The sequence below is a fragment of the Nerophis ophidion genome, linkage group LG21, assembly GCF_033978795.1.
Source record: "Nerophis ophidion isolate RoL-2023_Sa linkage group LG21, RoL_Noph_v1.0, whole genome shotgun sequence".
NCBI lineage: Eukaryota > Metazoa > Chordata > Actinopteri > Syngnathiformes > Syngnathidae > Nerophis > Nerophis ophidion.
Genome location: NC_084631.1, coordinates 15,725,481 through 15,746,161, shown reverse-complemented (window position 1 = coordinate 15,746,161; position 20,681 = coordinate 15,725,481). Strand labels below are relative to the sequence as shown.

Genomic DNA, 20,681 nt, shown 5'->3' with positions numbered 1-20,681 from the left:
GCCAATTCAGGTACCGAAAGTGAAGCAACACTGCTTTTTACACTCAGACAAGGAAGTGTAGGCTTAAAAAAAAGTTCAGAAAAATATCTTGGATTGTCAGGTTGTGGTTTATTTTCTGTTGAGATGGAAAAATATGGCAACGAAGGTAAGGAGAAGCTCAGCCATCGATGACGTCACAGCAGTGTCAAAATTGAGAACGACGGAACTGACGACACTTCAGCGCATGCGCGGTCTGATAGAGTTGACAGGTGGATAGTGGAGCAAGTAGGAGCGACAAGGCAAGCTGACGGTTAAGTTTAAAGCCATAAAAAGAGAAATCATGACTGTCTGTAAGTATTTCATGCAAGGACGTTGTCAATATGGTGTTAAATGCTGGAACGAGCACCCGGTTGGAGGAGGAGGAAGAGGCTATAACCCCTCTACCTCTCAACAGCACTCCAGAGGAGATACAGGTAAGATATGTTATGTATATATAGTTGTATTTAAAACAAATAGTTGGGCGCTCTTAGGGTCAGTGTATAGTTTGGTAATTGATATTTTCGTTTAATGAATAGGAATTTTTAAGAAAGAAAAAAAACAATTGCTTTATTTCAATCTAATTTTGTAATATGTAAATGTTCAATTGAACAACGTAGCTTTCTTTTTGTTCGTGTCGAAAAACAACAAGTATATCCAAGGACTGATTGATTATCACTTTATAGTTTATGTGGCATTTTCTACCGCTAGCGCCCCCCGCGACCCCGGAAGGGAATAAGCGGTAGAAATGAATGGATGGATGGATGGATAGTTTATATGGCAAAAATAAAAATCATCAGTTACTAAATTATTATAACGTAATTAACGGACGTCTTTTTCAAATTCGGGAACCAGAAGTTGCTGTTTAAATACACGACAGCTGATTGGCCTCTAGGGGGGAAGAAAACTGATGATCCGTTTGCGCATGCGCTGAAAGTCAGGAACTTCCGTTTTACAGGTTTAACTTTTTACAAGGGTTGGCAAATGTATCAACTAAACTCAAATAATCAACAACTACTCCTTTAAAATAATGATTTGTTATCCATCTAAATCGTACATTGCTAATTGCCTAAATATTAGGTAGAAAATGATTATGTCAGAAAATGGTTTAAGTACACTTTAAGCAGGATAGAATGCAGCTGAGATAGACTCCATCAATCCCCGCCTATGACCCCAAACGATTGATGGATGGAATGAATATGTGTCTCAACTGCATGTTAAGACCAAAGAAAATTTGATAAACTGGGTTTGCAATATTTTCCCTCAAAAAAGTTTAAAGAGCAATGTTTGATGTGAAGTAATTAGGGCCTTATTAATCATTCATAACAACATTGCTTTTGGTTCAGTATAGTTTTTTAAATATTGACAGTTTATTAAAAAAAATCTGTTTAAAGGTTTTTTTTTTTACTTTCCATGCTTGAATCTCATGATCAACTTCCATGCTTGAATCTCATGATCAACTTACATACGTATAAAAAAAATATATATATATATATATATATATATATATATATATCTTTATTTTGCCCTTGTTGGGAAATCTGTCGCAGGCTGTAAAAAAAAGTTAGCTGCGGGCCGCAAATGGCTTTTGGGCCACACTTAGGATGCCTCTGCTCTAAAGTATTTGAATATATTCTTTAGTTTCAAAAATACATTACCACTGACAATCAATTTGGTTTTAAAACGACTAACCAGTTCAAACGATTCAAACTTGTATTTCTCATTACTGTAGAATTGTTTATCATTGTTCTGTAAGTTGAAAATAATAAGTTTATCGTACATAAACAAACAAAACAATTGAATGGACTCATAAATGTAAACATAAATTGTACCTAAATAAATATAGAATATAAAAATAGGGTGCTTAAAAAAGAAAGTGTGTCCAGAAGGTCTGCTGTGGAGAGGTCCAGTGTCTTCAGCGATGGTGGGGGCGGGGGTCCAATGCATCTCTGATTTCACAGCGATCAAATGTATCACTGATTCATTTATCGTTTTATCTGCGCTTCTCTCGGATGATATCATTGACAGCTTCACCTGTTGGGACGTACACACAGCGTGGAAATCAAATGAAGGCCCACCCTAGCAGGCCAGTTGCCACGCTAATGCGGGGAACGCCAAGGTTCGCTGTTTGCTCGCTCTGTCCACTGCCGTCACGTTATTCTCATGAGCAAATTGCAAAACACCTTGGCCTCACGGGCGTCTCTGACGGGCTTTTTACACTTTTCAGACGCCGCTGAAATGAGAATGGCCGGCGGCTTTTCTTCCGGCAGCTTCTTTGCCGGCGGAAGCGTCTTCATGGACTTTTGAGGCATGAAGGCTGGCGGATTTTCGGGGTGGCTGGTGAGGTATACACATATGAATCCAGTGTTGTTATTGTTATTCTTCCCAGCAGAGTGTTAGCAGGGCATTTGGTGTGGGCAGCATGCAGGATGTCTTATTTTGAAAGGAGCAACAAAGTCCTACATGACCAATGAAAGCCATGTTTAACACTCTGTCTGCTGCGTTTAAATGGGCGCTACACTTCATTTACTTTCCGTAACCTGTATAATAACCAATCTGTACCGCCATTGTTATTGTAAGAGCGAACACTGGCATATTTTTTTTGGCATAGTAACACATCGCGTTGTTCACAGAGACACTCACACTGCTACGGCATTAACAAGAGGCAAGCTAGCTTCTGCGTCAGCAGCTGAATTGCTTTTGAGTTTGTAATGCACAACACAATGTGATAGGACACATACAAGTTGTTTTTCTGATGATTTTCATATTGTTATATGACACCTAAAATTAAAAGTTTTTTTTTTTAATCTTGTTTTTTTTAATTCTCATTTTCATATATCAAATTTAATGACCGAAGACATGCTAATCAAGTAAAGTTAATTGTATTTCTCTAGCTGCCATTTCAGAATCAGCATTATTGGCCACAAGAAATTTGACTTGGTAGACTGCTCTCCGTGTTTAATGGAACAATTGGTATTACAAGTTAACGAAAATATAGTCAATGACTCAGATACTTAACATGTGAGAGGCTAATAATTAACAAAATAAGTTATCTTAAGGCACTCTACACATACAACAGGTCCAGAACTCGTCTCCTCGTACATAAAAAGAACCAACTAAAGCATTTAGGCTGCGTTCACACCGGGTTCAATGTCCAATTTACCTTTTTTTGGTTCAAATCCAGTCTTTTTAGTGGCCGTTCACATTACAAAAAATTTGATTTTCAATGTGAATGCAAACTGACCCGCTTGCAGACATGACGTAGCGAGCGCTTCAGTGTTTACAGAACTAAAATTGGCTTCAGCTCTAGTTGGTCTCAGTACTGGCACATTTGTGACAATTTCAAGGGTTTTTTGTGATCAAATTCAACGTCTTCTGAACCAAAATTATTGCGCATGTGAGAATAAGAAAGAAGAGAAGAAGTACTTTGGCTCCCGCAGTTCTACTGGATAATTTGCTTCAATGTCTGCTTGAAGACCTGAGCGTGGGGGCGTTCACACTGAGGACACATCGCATTTATATCCACATACGAAAGAGGCCTGGGTCAAATATGAAGTATTTGGAATTGCACTGTTTACACTGACATTAAAAATTCTGATACAGGTCACATATGGGGAAAAAACTTGGAATTGACCTGCAGTGTGAACAAGACCAAGACGGAGGCGAGGGAAAACTCCCTCAAACAGAACCCAGGCTGTCTAGACTGTTTTGATAAAAACGCTCCAATGTCACTTCTGTGTGTGTGTTTCAGGGCATAGAAACAAGGTTCCGGTGAATCCCTCTCACCAAAAAGGAGGACATAGCCAGCAAGTGTCCTCCCGTGTGAGTAATCAGTGTGGTGGGAGAGGACACGGCTTGAAGAGCTCCGAATTTAGCGTCTCTTCTCAAAACAGTGTTTCGACCGTGGGCATCAACCGCGGGGACGATGAACGGGGTGGAAGAGGAGGAAAAGGAGACAGAGGACCAGCACCGGGTGAAGAAGATGAAGAGCAAAAACTGTGAGTTGCCATTTTCCTTAACTATGAATCACGCAACAATGACGTAAAAGCACAAATTGCCCTCTGATGTCGTCCCCTAAAAATGTTAACATCCTTGTCCTTCTCAGGGAGATCATTCGGACTCAGAGTGACATGATGGTTTGGGAGAGCTCAGACCAGTCAAGCTTTTCCTGTTCTAGCGGCTCCAAGGCACTGTTTTCTGGTCGGTATCAAACACACGTGACATTTGTTTTCGTAATACGCCAGCAGATAAACATGATGTCTCTCCCCTCTCACCCCACCACTGTAGGGTTTGCAGACATATCTCCAGAAGAGCAGAGGTTTGAATATTACTCCACCAAGAGTTACGTAAGTGTAGTGTTGAAAGTTGGAATCTTGAATTGGTGTGAAAAGTGTTTAATGCTTGGTCCTGGTCTACTTTTTTAGCTCGATGGCATCAGCTGGTTGCTCATTCAGTGGGGAGACCGAATGAATCAATCTACTCGTGCAGCTTTGGTGAGGCACACACAGTCACTCATATTGAATATTTATACTTGGGCTGTTTTCTTCTTAACATTTTTATAATCAAATCTGTTAGAATTTGTCCATTGTCCACGGTCATGTGGGATGTTTTTATTTGTTTAAGAGGAACAAATCTAAGATATATAATAGTGTATACTGACTAGTCACTAGGTGTGACTAATGTCGCTAGGATGTTCTTTAGCACGTATATGTGAATATTCCGAAGTTAATAAAAGGTACATGTGAAAGGAATACTGTACTATATGAAAATGAACAATATAAATATCTAATTTGCAATTTTTTCCACCTCACAGTAAGGCTTAACTACAGTGTGTGAAGTCCTCGGCTTTGACGCAGCACCTAGTGGACATCAAACTTGAGCAAATACAGGATCTAAAAGTATTAACAAAGTTTCCATACGTCAACCTGCAGAAGGATCATTACCTTTTTTAAGAGCAGAGTTAAGCCTATGGGTCTAAGCGGTAGATTCGATATAATAAGAGGTGGCCGAAACACGGCCAGCTGATTTTAGAGACGTGACGTCACACCAGGAAGCAAGTGAAAACCGAGATTAAGATTTATCTCTTACTTTCTGAAAACTATTTGTCTGCATAGAAGAATATTGTTGTAATATTTAAAGAAGACATGATGAAAACAATCAATGTTTCCTCCCAACACACCTGCTGCATGCGAGGCACGCGCAGGAATTAACTTAGTTTAAAAGCAGACGATTCAAATGCAAGGTTAATTGTCAAATCAGATTACTCCCACTCGAATATTCAAATATTTGAAGACAGCCCTAATTAATACATGTATTTATTTTTGATGCAGTACCTAATTGTTGGATCATTTCACAGATTGCAGAACTAAGATATCCAGCGCCTCGGACCTCGTCAAGTGGCTTTGGCTCAGCACCTGCTGGATGTGGCAATAAAGGTAAGAGTTTACTTTTTTCTAAGAGTCAGTTTCAGAAATCTTGTGAATGCATTCTGCAGGGTTTCTGAGGTTCATTAAAAAGTAGACCTTGGCCAAATAAGTAAATTAATTGAACGATAAAATGAACTTTTTAGCATTTATAAATTCCGAGGTCTGTTTTTTCTTCGTTTCTGGCTTTCAAAATGGATACTAGCTGTCTCACTCTGTACATCGCTCTCAACACCTGAGCACGCTTATTTGAAAGGCAGAATGAATTTAGTGAACCGAGTAAGCTTTTTGTCAGTCATCAACAATCTTTGTGTCGGTGTGAGCAGGCGGAGCTGCTAGCTTACAGACAGAATACACGGACATTGTCTTGCCAGTGAGAAGCACTGCTAAGTAAGAACATTTAGGAGGAAAAAGATGATTGTAAGCCAAACATCTGTGTGTGGGAATATTTCATCTTCAAACTGCTTCAACACAGATGAATGAGCAAGTATGTCGTGATGGCATTGGAAATTAAAAAAAGACAACAAAGATGTGAGTGTGAATGTTGTCTGTCTATCTGTGATGGCCCTGCGATGAGGTAGCGACTCGTCCAGGGTGTACCCCGACTGTAGCTGAGTTAGGCGCGACCCCAAAAGGGAATAAGCGGTAGAAAATGGATGGATGGACAACAAAAACACCCGATCCAGTTTTTTACCAATTGAGGAAAAACTTCATTTCAAGACGTTCAATATTGAAGTGCAATTTTTGATAACATAAATTAACAGTGTATTTTATTGTTTTGTTTATTTACTTATTTAAGATAATTGAGTTATTGGCCTTCCAATTAGACTAGTAGAAAAAAATACTACAGTATGAAAAATGTTTGTTGCATTTGAAAGGTTTACTTGCATTATCATCAATCAAATATTACTTAAGTGCTTAATTTGGCCACAGTTAATGTCAACTTTTCAACATATGTCAAATTCTTACAAATGTGTTGATACAAGTTTAAACTTTTGGCTAGATATAATAATTATCTGCAGTACAACATAGTTAACAGGCAAGGTAATATTTAGAGCCTTCACAGTCATAAAAAAAAGTTAACCACCACTAATAATATAAAGTGTAAACATCAACTTTGATTATGACATTGCATTAAAGATGCTAAAACCAGTCTAAAGTAGGTCAATAAATGAGTGTAATATCTGTTATTGCATGTTAGAAAACATTCCTTGCATGAATTAATGATCGCGCAAATTCAACCATTTTCTTGGAAATACGCACAACCTCGCAACTTTGTCCAATGCCCAAAGCCTACCAGTACATTTTGGCAAATCATTTGTCATTTTCCGCAATTGAATTTGCCTCTGATCTGAAAGGCGCGCATCAATCATCAACTGTCTAATCAAAACTTGTTTTTTCTTGTGTAGACAAAGCAGGAACAGCAACATGTAACAGTATATAAATTATTTATTGCTTAAACAGCAACATTTTTTTCTTCCTGTGTAGCTCAGACTTACTTCTGAGCACCGTCTTCAGCACTAAGCCTTCTGGATATCACACCACGAGATTACATGTATTAATATATTTATTTAACCTTTATTCATCCAGAATAAGTTAATTAAAATTACCATGGATATAGATCACTACCAACAGTTATCTAAAGCTCTCAAAGGGACACTTCACTTTTTTTTGGCATTTTACCTGTCGTACACAATCATTATGAGAGACATGAATACAGTTTTTTTTTTTTCAGGGTATTAAAGATAAAAAACAGCTCATTGGAATCATTGTTGTAGCCTTCAAAGCCCTCTAAAACAACTTCAAAACACTCCAACATTTTAATAAACAAACTGCAAGTAAATGTAGATAATGTAGTAACAGACACGTTCATAACAGTATGTAATATGTACAATGTTTACCATATTTTGTTCATGTTAATCATCATAAGATAAGACCGATCGTGTCTTACAGTACCGATTGAGTGACACGGTTCCCTTTTTAAAATATTTAATAATATTCTAATTTCTAGCCAGCAAGAACGAGACCATTTTGACACGTTAGAATGCAAAAAACGTTTGTCTTCTTATCTTTCATGATCATAAACGATAGGCAAAATTCCCCCCAAAAAGTGCAGTTCTCCTTTAATGTGCCCAACATGTAAAAATTAACCAAAAAATCCTGCGGAATAAAAATATATTACATTCGTTTTAAAACTATAGGCCAATGATGCGAGCTAAAAAATGGCCCTGGTGCAGCTCTTAGTCAGATGTTTGGTGAGCTCATCGTCTGTGGATGTTATATTTTTCTAAACTTGGAGTTTTTTAGCGGTAGATGTGTAATGTACAAACATGTCATTCCTTATCTTGCTCTTCTTTAGGGTTTGAGGCCGAACCACCAGCCCAAGCAACTAATATCAGTTTAGCTTCTCCAGCGAGTGGATTAGGCTCTCCACTGGCCCCAACATCTCCTCCAGGTTTCAGCGGCGCCATCCCAGCTGTGACACAACCGCCCTCCGGGTCTGACGCCACGCCGTCTACAAGTTCCGATGCCCCTCCGGGTTCCCCCTTCCCCCGCTCGTCTGGCGAAAAACTTGCGGCTCCATCTTCGGGGACAGGTTCCTCCTCCGCAGCCGAGACCAACAAAGCGATGGAGAAGTCCGGCGCACCTGCAGGAAGTTTGCCAGGACAGGTGCGTGCGGTGGAAACCTCAGGCGGTCTTTACTCCCTTGACAGCGAGCTAACCCAGGAGGAGCTGGATCAGTTCAAAGCACAAATGTTCACTTTGGGTCTGATTCCTCTGAAGCTGCCTCCTGCTGCAATGCTTGCCATTTAATGCTTAAATGTATTTATTTATTTTTCATAAACAGTTTTTATTCATTCAAGTTGATGCACATATAGAAATATTTATAACAAACCCCTCACTCCCCACACTCCAAACAGTCCTTGGACAAATTAAATGCACATTAAAAAAATAAAAAGTGAATAAAAAAACTACATGAGTGTTCAAGCTTCTTATAGACAATGCTGGCTAAGTACACTAAATGTACACACATTATTACACGTCTTGAAAGGAGTAACTTGGTTACCAAACAGACAGAGTTGCTACTTAGTCATCAGGAAGTGGCTTCAGCTTATCGAAGTGGGAGATAAAAGGGCGCCACCATGAGTGGAACTTGTTTAAAGACCCTCTTAGATTGTATTTAATTTTTAAAGTTTTATGAAGAGCATAATATCCTTCAGCCAAAAACTATGAGGGGAGACTTGGGAGACTTCCATTCAAAAAGTATTGAGAATGCATACTTAATCATTTTGCGATATTGCCATATTTTTGCTGAAAGGATTTAGTAGAGAACATCACCAATAAAGTTTGCAACTTTCGGTGCTAAGAGAAAAGCCCTGCCTCTACCGGAAGTTGCCGACGATGACGTCACATGTTGATGGCTCCTCACATAGTCACATTGTTTTTAATGGGAGCCTCCAACAAAAAGTGCTATTCGGACGGAGAAAACGACAATTTCCCCATTAATTTGAGCGAGGATGAAAGATTCGTGTTTGAGGATATTGATAGCGACGGACTAGAAAAAAAAAACGTGATTGCATTGGGACGGATTCCGACGTTTTTGGACACATTTACTAGGATGAATCTGGGAAATCCCTTACCTTTCTATTGTGTTGCTAGTGTTTTAGTGAGTTTAACAGTACCTGATAGTCGGAGGGGTGTCTCCACGTGTGTCTTGAAGCCAATGTCTCAGGGGAGTCGACGGCAGCTATGGACGGCACAAGCTCAGCCTTTCTCCGGTAAGAAGCGACTTTTTAACCACAATTTTCTCACCGAAACCTGCTGGTTGACATTCCTTCGTGATTCATGTTCGCTTGACCGCGTTCTGATCCATAGAAAAGTTTCACCACCAGGAATTTTAAACAAGGAATCACCCTGTGTTTGTGTGGCTAAAGGCTAAAGTTTCCAAACTCCATCTAATCTCCTTTGACTTCTCCAATATTAATTCGACAAATTGCAAAAGATTCAGCAACACAGATGTCCAAAATACTGTGTAATTATGGGGTTAAAGCAGACGACTTTTAGCTGTGTGTGTGTGCAGCACTCATACTTCCTAAAAACCCGTGACGTCTTGCGTACACGTCATCATTACACAACGTTTTCAAGACGAAACTCCCGGGAAATTTAAAATTGCAATTTAGTAAACTAAAAAGGCCGTATTGGCATGTGTTGCAATGTTAATATTTCATCATTGATATATAAACTATCAGACTGCGTGGTGGGTAGTAGTGGGTTTTAGTAGGCCTTTAAACACCAGTCATGGAAAAATATACAGTATTTAGTCTCACAAATACCAGAATCAGCTTTGAAGGCCAAGTGATTGTGACCATGTATCACTTCCTTGCCTGTTGATGTAAAGTAACTACAGTACATTTGAAACAGAATGTAAAGTTACCTTCATGAAGTTTGGGATTGTACATCAAAATGGACAAAAAGTATCTGCAGTCGTCGGCCATCAAAGAAGTGATGAGAGCAGAGTGTCTGTGGAATTGTGCAGGGCAGATGTGCACTTTATGACTTTAAATGCAGGTTAAAACATTAAAGTTTACATTGTGGTGGCATAACTGACACACTCACGGTGTGAACTTTGACCTTAGAAACACAATCATCATACAGTATGCTGTAATTACACTTAAATAGGGTTTTTTGCATTTACATACTAGTATTTTAATTTATTTTGTGACCTTAAATTAATCTTAAACAAAATTGCTGTGTTACCGCATTGCTCTTAGAAATATTGCAAATATTTAAATATTTTAAAATATTCACTGCATAAGAAATACTTTTTTAAAACCTTATTATTATAATTATGGCCTGAATGAAATATTTTTAAGCATAAAAATGGCTAAACGACAACTAGAAATATCAACACTACAGAAAAATTGGCAACTAAAAGGAGACCAAACTAGTCAGAACGCACTGTTAAGTATTGTGGCCACGATTGGCTCAGCCTTACAGTGTAAATGTGACTAAAGCGTGTTCATTTATGTCTTGAAGGGTTTCAAATGTTAAAAAATTTATTTAGAAGATCATAAAACAGCTTTTTATACTTGAGCTATGAACATATTTGATCTATAGTGAATGATTCCTATTTCCCACTTCACCGAAATTAAATTATTTCTTTAACCTTTTTATTGTGTATGAAATTCCGACTGTTACATTTCATTTGTGCTCAAATATTGTTTAGTTTTTTTAAGTTTATGCATATTGTGCAAGCGAGTAATAACCTGTGATTGATGTCAGCGATACACAAGGGACGACGGTATTATTATTTGTAAATACAACAATGAATATGTATGCTTATATACTGTGTATATATATATATATATATATATATAGTGCTGTCTAATTATTATATATTTTTAAAATCTGAATAATCACATTTTACAATGTGTATTTATCATAATCAAGCACATAATACTCATTTCTATAATATATATTAACCTAAAAAATATGCCAATTTATGAGCACTAATGCCATTTTATAATCAAAATATACAGGAAAATGTTTGAATTGCACTTCAGTTATTTGTTCTAGACTTTTATCCAAACGACTGTCTGGGTTTAATTTGAAAACAATTTTAACCAGGGCTGTGAATCTTTGGGTGTCCCACGATTCGATTCAATCTCGATTCTTGGGGTCACGATTCGATAATATATCGATTTTTCGATAATATATCGATTTTTCGATTCTCGATTCAAAAACTATTTTTTTTCCCCGGATTTAAAAGGATTCTTTATTCATTTAATACATAGGATTTCAGCAGGATCTATCTTAGTCTGCTGACATGTAAGCAGAGTAGTAGATTTTTGTAAAAAAAGATTTTATAATTGTAAAGGACAATGTTTTATCAACTGATTGCAATAATGTAAATTTGTTTTAATTATTAAACGTACCAAAAATATGACTTATTTTATCTTAGTGAAAACATTGGACACAGTGTGTTGTCTGTCACGATCCGCGACTCGGATTGTTTATGGTTTTGCCTTTTGATATGTTTTTCATCATGTTTGTTTCTGGACTCTGCCGATTCTTTTTTTTTAGCACTTGTTTGTTTTAGTCACCATGGCAACTTATTGTGCTCCTCCTCACGGGCTCCTGTCACACACCTGTTTCTGATTATTATTTGTGTATTCAAGCCCACCTGATTCCTTAGTTCGTCCTCGGTCCATTGTTTGCTTTTGCAACAAAGTCACGTATGTATTCAGTCTTATGTTTTCCATGTGCTAAGATCCGCCTTAGCTTCGCGTGCGGTCGGCACGTCGCATTTTTGTACTTTCGTCTCCTGCTAAGTTTAGCGTTAGATTCCGTGCGTTGGCACGCGCTTTATTTTGTCCTTTTGTATCAGTGTTCTTTTGTTTTATTATATTAAAAATCAGTTTCTTACCTGCACTCCTGCCTGACTGGTCGTGTGCATCCACGAAGTGGCAACTCCGCGCAACAAGTGCGCCGAAAGCGTGACATTGTCAAGCTTATGAGATGTATTGCAAGTGTAAGCCACTGTGACACTTTTTTTTAATTTTTATAAATGTCTAATGATGTCAATGAGGGATTTTAAATCACTGCTATGCTGAAATTATAACTAATATTGATATTGTTTTTGATGATATTAATTTTTGTTTCCATTCTTTTGGTTTGTTCTGTGTCGTGTTTGTGTCTCCTCTCAAGTGCTCTGTTTATTGCATTTTCTGAGTGTTACTGGGTCAGGTTTGGTCTTGGAATTGGATTGCATTGTTATTGTATTGCTGTGTAGTGGTTTGTTGGATTAATTAAAAAAAAAAATTAAAATAAAAAAAATAGATTTTTTAAAAATTGGAATCGATTCTGAATCGTACAACCTAAACGATTCGATTCATATTTGAATCGATTTTTCCCCACATCCCTAATCTATCTATATATATATATATATACAGTGGGGCAAAAAAGTATTTAGTCAGCCACCGATTGTGCAAGTTCTCCCACTTAAAATGATCACAGAGGTCTGTAATTTTAATCATAGGTACACTTCAACTGTGAGCCTCAATAGCTCAATCATTCATAACTTTGATTTCATTTGTTATTTGTCCAAGGCCTGGGAGAGGAAGCCTCAGTCCAAGAAGTGGGCGACTACTTCAAGCAAATTGGTATTATTAAGGTGAACAAGAAAACTTTTTTTGTGAAAAAAAAAAATCCTAAAATGTACATTTTAAGATTTTTTAAAATAATTTATTTGTAAATTATGGTGGAAAATAAGTATTTGGTCAACCATTCAAAGCTCTCACTGATAGAAGGAGGTTTTGGCTCAAAATCTCACGATACATGGCCACATTCATTCTTTCCTTAACACAGATCAATCGTCCTGTCCCTTTAGCTGACAAACAGCCCCAAAGCATGATGTTTCCACCCCCATGCTTCACAGTAGGTGTGGTGTTCTTGGGATGAAACTCAGTATTCTTCTTCCTCCAAACACAAGGAGTTGAGTTTATACCAAAAAGTTCTATTTTTGTTTCATCTGACCACATGACATTCTCCCAATCCTCTGCTGTATCATAAATGTGTCCATTTTTTACTACAGCGTGGCTTTGTAGTAAACGAGTGCGGGTACTTTCCTGGCCCGCCTGCAGTCCAGACATGTCTCCCATGGAAAATGTGTGGCGCATTATGAAGCGTAAAATACGACAACAAGACCGCAGACTGTTGAACAACTTAAGCTGTACATCAAGCAAGAATGGTAAAGAATTCCACTTTCAAAGCTTCAACAATTAGTTTCCTCAGTTCCCAAACGTTTATTGAGTGTTGTTAAAAGAAAAGGTGATGTAACACAGTGGTGAACATGCCCTTTCCTTGCCCTACTTTGGCACGTGTTGCAGCCATGAAATTCGAAGTTAATTATTATTTGCAAAAAAAAATGAAAGTTTATTGAGTTTGAACATCAAATATCTTGTCTTTGTAGTGCATTCAATTGAATATGGGTTGAAAGGGATTTGTAAATCATTGTATTCCGTTTATATTCACATCCAACACAATTTCCCAACTCATATGGAAACGGGGTTTGTATATATAAAAATATCTATTGGTACCGTTCTTTCATCTGAATGCCACTGTACGGCGGTGAAGTGAAGTGAATTATATTTATATAGCACTTTTCTCTAGCGACTCAAAGCGCTTTACATAGTGAAACCCAATATCTAAGTTACATTTAAACCAGTGTGGGTGGCACTGGGAACAGGTGGGAAAGTGTCTTGCCCAAGGACACAACGGCAGTGACTAGGATGGCGGAAGCGGGAATCGAACCTGCAACCCTCAACTTGCTGGCACGGCCGCTCTACCAACCGAGGCGCGTGATGTTGAGTGTGTCAGAACCCACACACAAAGTGCATACAAGCAATAACATCATGGAGAGGAGGAATGGCAAAAAATGACAATTTGGTGAAGTACAATATGGAGGTATTTGGGCTCAAAACTAACAATAAAGGTGACACTTTAAACAAGGAGGCTGCAATTTCCACTTTAAAGCACACCTCGCCAAATGTGGCGATTAGTATTACTACCGTTGCTTACCACTTAGGTAAACATTTACATAATAAGCATTGTGATCTCCACAAGGAGTTATGAGGAGGGACAGGTAATAATGTTGTTACACCTGTCCTGCTGTTCAGTATTGATGGGATCGGCAGTTCTTTTGACTGTACTGAATCACTAGAATCAGTTCCTTAAATTGATTTGTTCAAAAGATTCGTTCACCGAATCACTTCTGCAGCAGCAGTTCTGTGTACAGGTCGGTGAAACATGAGTCAGTCAGTAACAGCTTCCCCAGCGGCAGATCTCGCTGTGTGTGAATCTGACAAAATAATAACAATTTATTTTAAAATTTGCTACAAATATTATTTTCTTTTTTTTCCTTCTTCTTTTTTTGTGTCCTCTCCATGAGGTGTCCATGACATTTTAAACTGGATCTGAAAACAAAATAATTAAAAAAAAAAGTTTTTTAAAGTGGTAGATATTACATACAAATTTACAAAAGGTATTATTATTTTTACATTTTAACATTTGACTCGATGACAAAAGTTGAAATATGTTCTTAAATGTGTTTGAAATGCAATTATTTTCTACATTATTACATTACATGTATTTTAACAATTCATAGTGGATTTGACAAGATAGAAAACTATTTTTCTAAAACGTGTTACAGGTTTTCTTTTTTCACATTACATTTTATTATTTTAACATGTAATGTTTCTAACAAAACATACATGTATTAAAAATATAATAAAAATAACTCTTCCTTTTATATCACATCCAATGTGGGTTATTTTTTTTTCAAACAATTATGGTCACTCTAAAAGGGTATATAATCAACACAATATGAAAAATAGAATAAAAAATGTGTGCAGGCCGGCGAATCATGAGTCAGTCAGTAACAGCTTCCCCAGCGGCAGATCTCACTGTGTGTCAGTTCGCGAACGACACAAGCCCTCAGCACCCAATGAACGACGCGCGCAGTGACTGAATGAGATCCTCAATGTGACGTCATCCTCCGCGACACAGTCACTTCCCTGCGTCAGTACGTTTGCGACCGTGATTCACGTCGCGACACAGTCAGTTCTCTGCGTCAGTACGTTTGCGAACGTTATTCACGTGATTCACGTCGGGACACAGTCAGTTCTCTGAGTCAGTACGTTCGCGAACGTGATTCACGTCGCGACACAGTCAGTTCCCTGCGTCAGTACGTTTGCGAACGTTTGCGAACGTTATTCACGTGATTCACGTCGGGACACAGTCAGTTCTCTGAGTCAGTACGTTCGCGAACGTGATTCACGTCGCGACACAGTCAGTTCCCTGCGTCAGTACGTTCGCGAACGTGATTCACGTGATTCACGTCGCGACACAGTCACTTCCCTGCGTCAGTACGTTTGCGAACGTTATTCACGTGATTCACGTCGGGACACAGTCAGTTCTCTGAGTCAGTACGTTCGCGAACGTGATTCACGTGATTCACGTCGCGACACAGTCATTTCTCTGCGTCAGTACGTTCGCGAACGTGATTCACGAGATTTACGTCGCGACACAGTCAGTTCCCTGCGTCAGTACGTTTGCGAACGTGATTCACAAGATTCACGTCGCGACACAGTCATTTCTCTGCGTCAGTACGTTCGCGAACGTGATTCACGTGATTCACGTCGCGACACAGTCAGTTCTCTGCATCAGTACGTTCACGAACGTGATTCACGTCGCGACACAGTCAGTTCTCTGCGTCAGTACGTTTGCGAACGTTATTCACGTGATTCACGTCGGGACACAGTCAGTTCTCTGAGTCAGTACGTTCGCAAACGTGATTCATGTCGCGACACAGTCATTTCTCTGCGTCAGTACGTTCGCGAACGTGATTCACGAGATTTACGTCGCGACACAGTCAGTTCCCTGCGTCAGTATGTTCGCGAACGTGATTCACAAGATTCACGTCGCGACACAGTCATTTCTCTGTGTCAGTACGTTCGCGAACGTGATTCACGTGATTCACGTCGCGACACAGTCAGTTCTCTGCGTCAGTACGTTCGCGAACGTGATTCACGAGATTTACGTCGCGACACAGTCAGTTCCCTGCGTCAGTACGTTCGCGAACGTGATTCACAAGATTCACGTCGCGACACAGTCATTTCTCTGCGTCAGTACGTTCGTGAACGTGATTCACGTCGCGACACAGTCAGTTCTCTGCGTCAGTACGTTCGCGAACGTGATTCACAAGATTTACGTCGCGACACAGTCAGTTCCCTGCGTCAGTATGTTCGCGAACGTGATTCACAAGATTCACGTCGCGACACAGTCATTTCTCTGTGTCAGTACGTTCGCGAACGTGATTCACGTGATTCACGTCGCGACACAGTCAGTTCCCTGCGTCAGTATGTTCGCGAACGTGATTCACAAGATTCACGTCGCGACACAGTCATTTCTCTGTGTCAGTACGTTCGCGAACGTGATTCACGTGATTCACGTCGCGACACAGTCAGTTCTCTGCGTCAGTACGTTCGCGAACGTGATTCACGAGATTTACGTCGCGACACAGTCAGTTCCCTGCGTCAGTACGTTCGCGAACGTGATTCACAAGATTCACGTCGCGACACAGTCATTTCTCTGCGTCAGTACGTTCGCGAACGTGATTCACGTCGCGACACAGTCAGTTCTCTGCGTCAGTACGTTCGCGAACGTGATTCACAAGATTTACGTCGCGACACAGTCAGTTCCCTGCGTCAGTACGTTTGCGAACGTGATTCACAAGATTCACGTCGCGACACAGTCAGTTCTCTGCGTCAGTACGTTCGCGAACGTGATTCACGAGATTTACGTCGCGACACAGTCATTTCCCTGCGTCAGTAGGTTCGCGAACGTCATTCACGTGATTCGCGCCAGTTCGAACCGGCTGAGCCAGAAGGCAAAGCTTTTGGTCTACCGAGCTACAGTATCTACACACCTTTGGTCATGAAGTGTGGGTCATGACCGAAAGAATAAGATCGCGGATACAAGCGGCTGAAATGACTTTCCTCAGAAGGGTGGCTGGCATCTCCCTAAGAGATAGGGTGAGAAGTTCAGTCACCCGAGAGAGACTCGGAGTCGAGCCGTTGCTCCTTTCCTTGGAAAGGAGCCAGTTTAGGTGGTTCGGCCATCGTGTGCGGATGCCTCACGAGGGTCTCCTAGGGAGGTCCTCGTTGCCAAGGACCAGACGGGGGGATTGCATCTCCTCTTTGGCCTGGGAACTCTTTGGGCTCCCCCAGGAGGAAGTTGCTAATATTGCTCTGGAGAGGGAAGTCTGGATAGATCAACAAGCCCCGAAAAATCACATTCCAAAAAAAAAATCTCATGAATTGTGAGATGTTAACAGAGAACATAATCTAGGTTAGTATATTGCACTTTTACCACTAGTTTAAAGGTATGGCTATTTTCAAGCAAAAAAGAACTAAGGGTTACAAGCTCTGTCCTAAAACATTTAGAGCTCGTAAACTGAGGTAACACTGTATTTGATTTTATAAATGTTCATTGATCTCTTGAGTGTGTGCAGTTTAATAAATTGATCTAAGAGGTTTAAATCACTTTTATGGGCTTGTCCAGGAATTGAACCCAGGACCTCTCGCACCCAAAGCGAGAATCATACCACTAGACCAACAAGCCCTACAATACCTATTACCAAATTTCCAAAAAATTGATTATTTATTTGCGGAGACACTCTGTAACTCCATTCTCATTAGCACACATTTTGATTCACTACATTTTCATGAATTATGATATTTTAACAAGTACTACAATCTAAAACTGGGTTAATATGTTGCACTTTTACCACTAATTTAAAGGTATGGCTATTTTCATGCAAAAATAAACTAAGGGTTACAAGCTCGGTCCTAAAACAGTTAGAGCTCGTAAATTGAGGTACCACTGTTCTTTATTTTATACATTTTCATTGATCCCTTGAGTGTGTGCAGTTTGGAAAATTGAGCACAGAGTTTGAAATGACCATTAAGGTGTTGTCCTGGAATCTAACCATGAACCTCTCACACCCAGAGCAAGAATCATACGTCTATATCAAATTTTCAAAAACGTAGTCATTTCATTTGGGGAGACAATCTGTAACTGCACTTTTATTAACACATTTTGATTCACTACAATTTTCACGCATAAATGAACAAGAGCTTTTTCAGGATTTGAACCCTAGACACAAAACAAAAAATATAAGATTCGACCAAAAAGCTTTGTGTTGTGATTTTGTAAGAATCTCAATAAATGTGATATTTTTATAGGGGACACAATCTGAAACTGGGAGTCCATGTTGCACTTTTACCACAAATTGGATTTACTTAGATTTTTTTTTTTTTAGCTTTTGAGCTCAGTCCGAGAACAAACTGTAGTCGTAGATTTAAGTACTACTTTATTTGTGTTTCAACAAAACATCTCTCAGGGAACACATTCTGTGACTGGGTTAGTATATTACACATATTACCACTAATTTAAAGGTATGGCTATAGTCATGCAAAAAAGAATTAAGGGTTAAAATGTCTGTCCTAAAACAATTAGAGCTCGTAAATAGAGGTGACACTGTACTTGATTTTATGGATTTTTATTGATCTATCGAGTGTGTGCTGTGAGAAAAATAAAGGTTAAAGTTAAAAAATAAGTCAAAATTCATTCATGAAAAGGATTTCGACTGTGGACTAATGAAAAACTCACACCTGATAAACACAAGGGCTTGTCCAGAAATTAAATCCGGGTCCTATCGCACCCGAGGCAAGAATCATACGACTAGACCAACAAGCCCCACAAAATATTGCTCAACAGAAAATCTTATGAATTATGAGATTCTAACAGGGAAATCATTCTGAAACTGGGTTAGTGTGTAGCATATTTACCACTAATTTAAAGGTATGGCTATTTTCATGCAGAAAAGAATTAAGAGTTACAAGCTCTGTCTTAAAACAATTTGAGCTTGTAAATTGAAGTACCACTGTACTTCATTTTATGGATTTTCAGTGATCCCTTGAGTTTGTTCAGTTGGTAACTCCTTTATTCCATTTGACTTGAGTAAGTTAATTGGAGATCACAGCTTTCACAAGGAGGTTCCACCAAGATTTCAGTGTGCTAACCATTACACCATGGAACCTGCATACATGTGGGTAAAATGTTGGGATCCAACAGCACACAGGGTCTGATTCCATAAATTTTAATTGATCCATTGAGTGTGTCCCGTGAGAAAAATAGAGGTTGAAGTTTAAAATTAAGTCAAAAGTGATTCATGAAAGAAATTCAGCAGTGGACAAATACCTGATAAACACAAGGGCTTGCCCAGGAATTGAACCCGGGACCTCTTGCACCCAAAGCAAGAATCATACAACTAGACCAACAAGCCCTGAATAACTTTGCTCTAAAGAAAAATTTCTTGAATTGTGATATTTTAACAGGGAACGCAATATAAGACTAAATTAGTATATTGCACTTTTACCACAAATTTTCATGCAAAAAAGAATTAAGTGTTACAAAGTATGTCCTAAAACAATTAGAGTTTGTAATTTTTATTTTATACATTTTCATTGATCCTTTGAATGGGTGCAGTTTGGAAAATTGAGCTTAGAGTTAAAAAACACTGTTAATGACTTCTCCAGGAATTGAAACCAAGACCTCTCACACCCAAAAGCTGGAATTATACTCGTAGACCAATTGACTTCACCTTTAATTTAACTTTGGCTTTTAATTTATATTTAGGTTAAGAGTTTAATACAATTTTAGATTGTGTACCCTATTTACATCTCACCTTTCATGAGATTTGTGAAACCATACTGTTTCAGGGTGTGTTTCATGGACGAGCCCTTGTGTTTGTAATTCTTGTTTTCAGTCATTATTTTCCCCCCGTCGAAAGTCATGTCATTTTTTTTTAACTTTAGACCTGATTTGAAACTTTTAGCTCCATTTTCCTAAAGGCGCACACTCAAAGGATCAACGAAAATCGATCAAATCCAATCAAGTACTGTGTACTGTAGGATCCAAAGGTTTTAGGTGCATTTTTGTTTGTTCCATGGTGTAATGAATACAAACTTGTGTAAAAAGTTTAGTGTTGTTAACCAGTTTCAGATTGTGACCCCTGTTTGTTTATAAGTCATGTTTTTATTCATCACATTTTACCTCATACACACACTTGTCTCTACATTTGTGACTTTAGACTTAATTTTAAACTTTTACCTCAATTATCCAGACAACAGACACTGACGGAATCAATGAAAATTCATGAAATCAAATATAGTAGTACTTAAATCTATGACCACATTTTGTTCTAGGACTGAGCTCATAAGCCTTAGTCCATCCATCCATCCATTTTCTACCGCTTATTCCCTTTCGGGGTCGTGGGGGGCGCTGGCGCCTATCTCAGCTACAATCGGGCGGAAGGCGGTGTACACCCTGGACAAGTCGCCACCTCATCGCAGGGCAAGCCTTAGTTCATTTTGTTATAAAATACAATTTTTGCAGTACATCTAATTTGAGTTAAAAAGTGCAAAATGGAATCCCAGTTTCAGATTGTGTCCCCTATCAAAATATCACATTTATTGACATTCTTGCAAAATCACAACTCAGAGCATGTTGGTCTAGTCGCGTAGAATATGGGGTTCAATTCCTAAAAAGCTTCTGTTCATTTATGCATGAGAATTGTAGTGAATCAAAATTTGTATTAATAAAAGTGTAGTACCAGAT

The 20,681-nt window shown here is 38.8% G+C and overlaps 1 protein-coding gene and 1 non-coding gene across 11 annotated transcripts; one reads left to right on the top strand and one right to left on the bottom strand.

Annotated features, from left to right (window-relative positions):
* Positions 1-231: 231 nt before the first annotated feature.
* LOC133539817 (nucleoporin NUP42-like) lies at positions 232-8,413 on the top strand. 10 transcript variants are annotated; one of them, XM_061882032.1, is made up of 10 exons: positions 232-452; positions 2,044-2,134; positions 2,243-2,355; positions 3,767-3,837; positions 3,909-4,013; positions 4,121-4,215; positions 4,303-4,361; positions 4,440-4,508; positions 5,372-5,450; positions 7,798-8,413. In XM_061882032.1, the coding sequence occupies exons 6-10, from the start codon at positions 4,146-4,148 to the stop codon at positions 8,250-8,252; spliced, it is 732 nt and encodes a 243-aa protein (XP_061738016.1). In that variant the 5' UTR covers positions 232-452; positions 2,044-2,134; positions 2,243-2,355; positions 3,767-3,837; positions 3,909-4,013; positions 4,121-4,145; the 3' UTR covers positions 8,253-8,413. The 10 variants fall into 10 exon arrangements, with proteins under 10 accessions (XP_061738016.1, XP_061738017.1, XP_061738019.1 ...); XM_061882033.1 differs by lacking the exon at positions 2,044-2,134; XM_061882035.1 differs by lacking the exon at positions 2,044-2,134 and having other exon boundaries at positions 3,619-3,837.
* Positions 8,414-17,549: 9,136 nt separating this feature from the next.
* On the bottom strand, positions 17,550-17,621 carry trnap-ugg (transfer RNA proline (anticodon UGG)). The gene has a single exon. It is a non-coding gene; the product is annotated as a tRNA-Pro (tRNA).
* Between the last annotated feature and the right edge of the window lie 3,060 nt (positions 17,622-20,681).